Genomic DNA, 2,500 nt, shown 5'->3' with positions numbered 1-2,500 from the left:
AAGAATATGCAGTGTAGAATATTGCTCCTCGAGCCTGTGATGTAGTTTCTTATAAATATAATAGTGGTCCGTCTGCCCCTAAAACACTTTTAATATGAACAAAGACTAGTTTTTATAAAGAAGGCTATATTGCATTGGCAGTTCTATACATCGGTGTCCATCTAGACGACTAAGGAGTTTCCCGGACACATTCTCCGTCTTCGCATATCAGTCGCGATTCTGCACACATAGGGCACTCCGCATCTGTCGTACATGTTTGCTTGTGAACACGGAAGCACTGAAAATAAATCAAATAAACTTAGAACTGCCATGAGACGCAATCCTTGACTGGCATGTTACGTCATGGCCACCATAATGACGCCAAAAATCACTGATCCCTGGGAAGCTACATCAGTGTGGCGGTGCGTGAAGGTATCACAAGGTTAATTAAAACTGAGTCTGTAGAGAGTCGTCCAGTTTCGATCCAGTTTCGTATTCTAACGGTTGGGTTGGATCGAACGTGAAATGGAGGCTAATGCGGGGGAATCTTCTCAGCTGCAAATTATTTCCTCTGCATTAGCCTCCATTTCATGCTAGACCCAGTCTAACCGTGGAAATACGAAACTGGCCTATTTCGGTTATGTGGATTATTTTTCGCACTAATGCGTTTTCAAAATTCTCTCCTTTAACCTTGGGGAAAACGAAGAAAACTGTTTTTCTTCAATTCTAGCCTTTTTGTATCGTTTCCACTCGTCCATACTGAAACTGTAGTGTTCTCAAAGCGATATGTTTTTGGAAGTATCCGCAACTTTTTAAGGCCAGTCTCCGTTTTCGTTCGTTTTGGTGTGGAAGATCTGATTGGCGAAAACGCACCATAAAGTACGTGTTGTCAAACAGAACCGCATAAAAGTGGATTGGACCTACGGTCCGATCACCCAGGCTGGGGTACCTTTTCTTCGCGGCAAGTCATAGGCCTCTGTCTCAAGACAAACTATAGGTTCTAATCTGGCTTAACCCAGGGTCGTCGCTATCTACGTTTCAAAAAACGGCCGAAAGATAATTGTTGTGCCCCCGATCTGTGCTTAAATCCCAGCTGGGAATACTCAAGGGCATCAAAATAATCCAATTCAATGTTACTTGAGTGCAATCAAATAGCTGCGATATTGCACCATTCATGTCCTAACATCTCATTCGAAAATAAGCTAACAGGACGAGGCGTCAGATGGAGTACTTGACTTATGTGACTTGTGTTATGGTATCCGTATCCGTATAAAAATCTTCGTTTTGTCAAAAAAAAAAAAATTTTGTTTTCTTTCCGGTTTTTAGCATAAGATATGAACTAATCGGATTTACACATTGAACTGTACTTGGCTCACTCCGTATCAGCATTTCATGCCATATCTACCCGTCTCAAAAGCCTCTAAAATTAGACGAAGCGTCTTTGAATTGGTCATTTTGGAGCCTTGTTGGGTTTCGATGCGTCTGTAGGTCATCTTGATGTTACCACAGAGTGTACTCAGCCATAGCTTTCTCGATACGGTTGTGCAAAGCTTCGTGGAACCGAACGTTAAGGACATAAATTATTAACTACTACAGTATACGTTAGGATCATGAATATTCGTGGTCTGTTCGGAGGTTTTTACAAAAAGTGTTTGTGTACATTTACCAACTAAGTAAGAGTAGTCAAGTCAAGCTAAGAGTAGATCTGTTGTAAGAGCTTTGCTGAGTGTGTATAAAAAAAAAGTTTTATTGTCAATGCAATTTCACTATTTTGATTGGCCGATAAAACATGGAATTTATAATTATAATTATCCCTTGCGTAATAGCTTGATATGACATGATACATAACCACGAAAAGACTGAGTAGCGCTGAGTTGGTTAAATAGTGTTCTAGATTGTGTCGAAGTGAACGTGGTATTTTTGGAACTTACTGGAAGTCTCCTGGTAATGGCATCGAAGATAGTTTTTTTTCCGCACTTCAATTTGTAGTTGCAGATAAAGTGCGGCTCGATGCTTTCATGGCGCGAGCATGCACAGTCAGTGTCCTTTGAACAATCTCTGCCGCTGATCTTGGAACACTAAAATGAAGATGTGATTAATCTAGATAAGTGAGAATTGAAAAATTCCTCTTCCTTCGATTCTAACAAACCTGTTTCAGTGTATAACACAAGAACTATACGTGACACTTCGCAAGGTGCTTGGAAACAGTCGCTCGTAAAATCTGTGGAGTTCTATTGGTTATTCTTATTATTATTTTTGTTACATTTTACGAAAGCTGATCAAATGAAAGCTTTAGGACCACCCCTGCGGCTTTTTGTGTGCTGAAATGCCCCCTTTCCCTGGGCTAATAATTCATCAAAATATCCCTCTTTTGTCCGCGCACACACCCCGGACATCTTCTCTTCAGCTAGTCGGACGTAAAATTCACAGTTTTCGCCTGCTCCTCCCTTTTAGTGTGATTCCCCGCCCCAAGAAGTCTTGGATCGTGAAAACCCAACCCTCGGACAAGAAAAAGAGACCA

The 2,500-nt window shown here is 41.0% G+C and overlaps 2 protein-coding genes across 3 annotated transcripts in view; one reads left to right on the top strand and one right to left on the bottom strand.

Moving 5' to 3' along the window:
• LOC137975125 (RNA N6-adenosine-methyltransferase mettl16-like) overlaps positions 1-2,500 on the top strand; it is a 53,900-nt gene that overhangs the window by 11,898 nt on the left and 39,502 nt on the right. The window lies entirely within an intron of this gene.
• Positions 74-2,500, bottom strand: part of LOC137975243 (uncharacterized) — a 4,329-nt gene continuing 1,902 nt past the window's right edge. The window contains exons 2-3 of the mRNA XM_068822330.1: positions 1,911-2,057; positions 74-277 (exon numbers count right to left, since the gene is read on the bottom strand). Coding sequence (XP_068678431.1) covers positions 170-277; positions 1,911-2,057 — 255 coding nt within the window. The 3' untranslated portion in view covers positions 74-169. The remainder of the gene's footprint in view (positions 278-1,910; positions 2,058-2,500) is intronic.

Source organism: Montipora foliosa, chromosome 11 (genome assembly GCF_036669935.1).
Source record: "Montipora foliosa isolate CH-2021 chromosome 11, ASM3666993v2, whole genome shotgun sequence".
Classification (NCBI taxonomy): Eukaryota; Metazoa; Cnidaria; class Anthozoa; order Scleractinia; family Acroporidae; genus Montipora; species Montipora foliosa.
The sequence above is the reverse complement of the archived record's forward strand: the minus strand, read 5'-3'. Positions and strand labels throughout refer to the sequence as shown.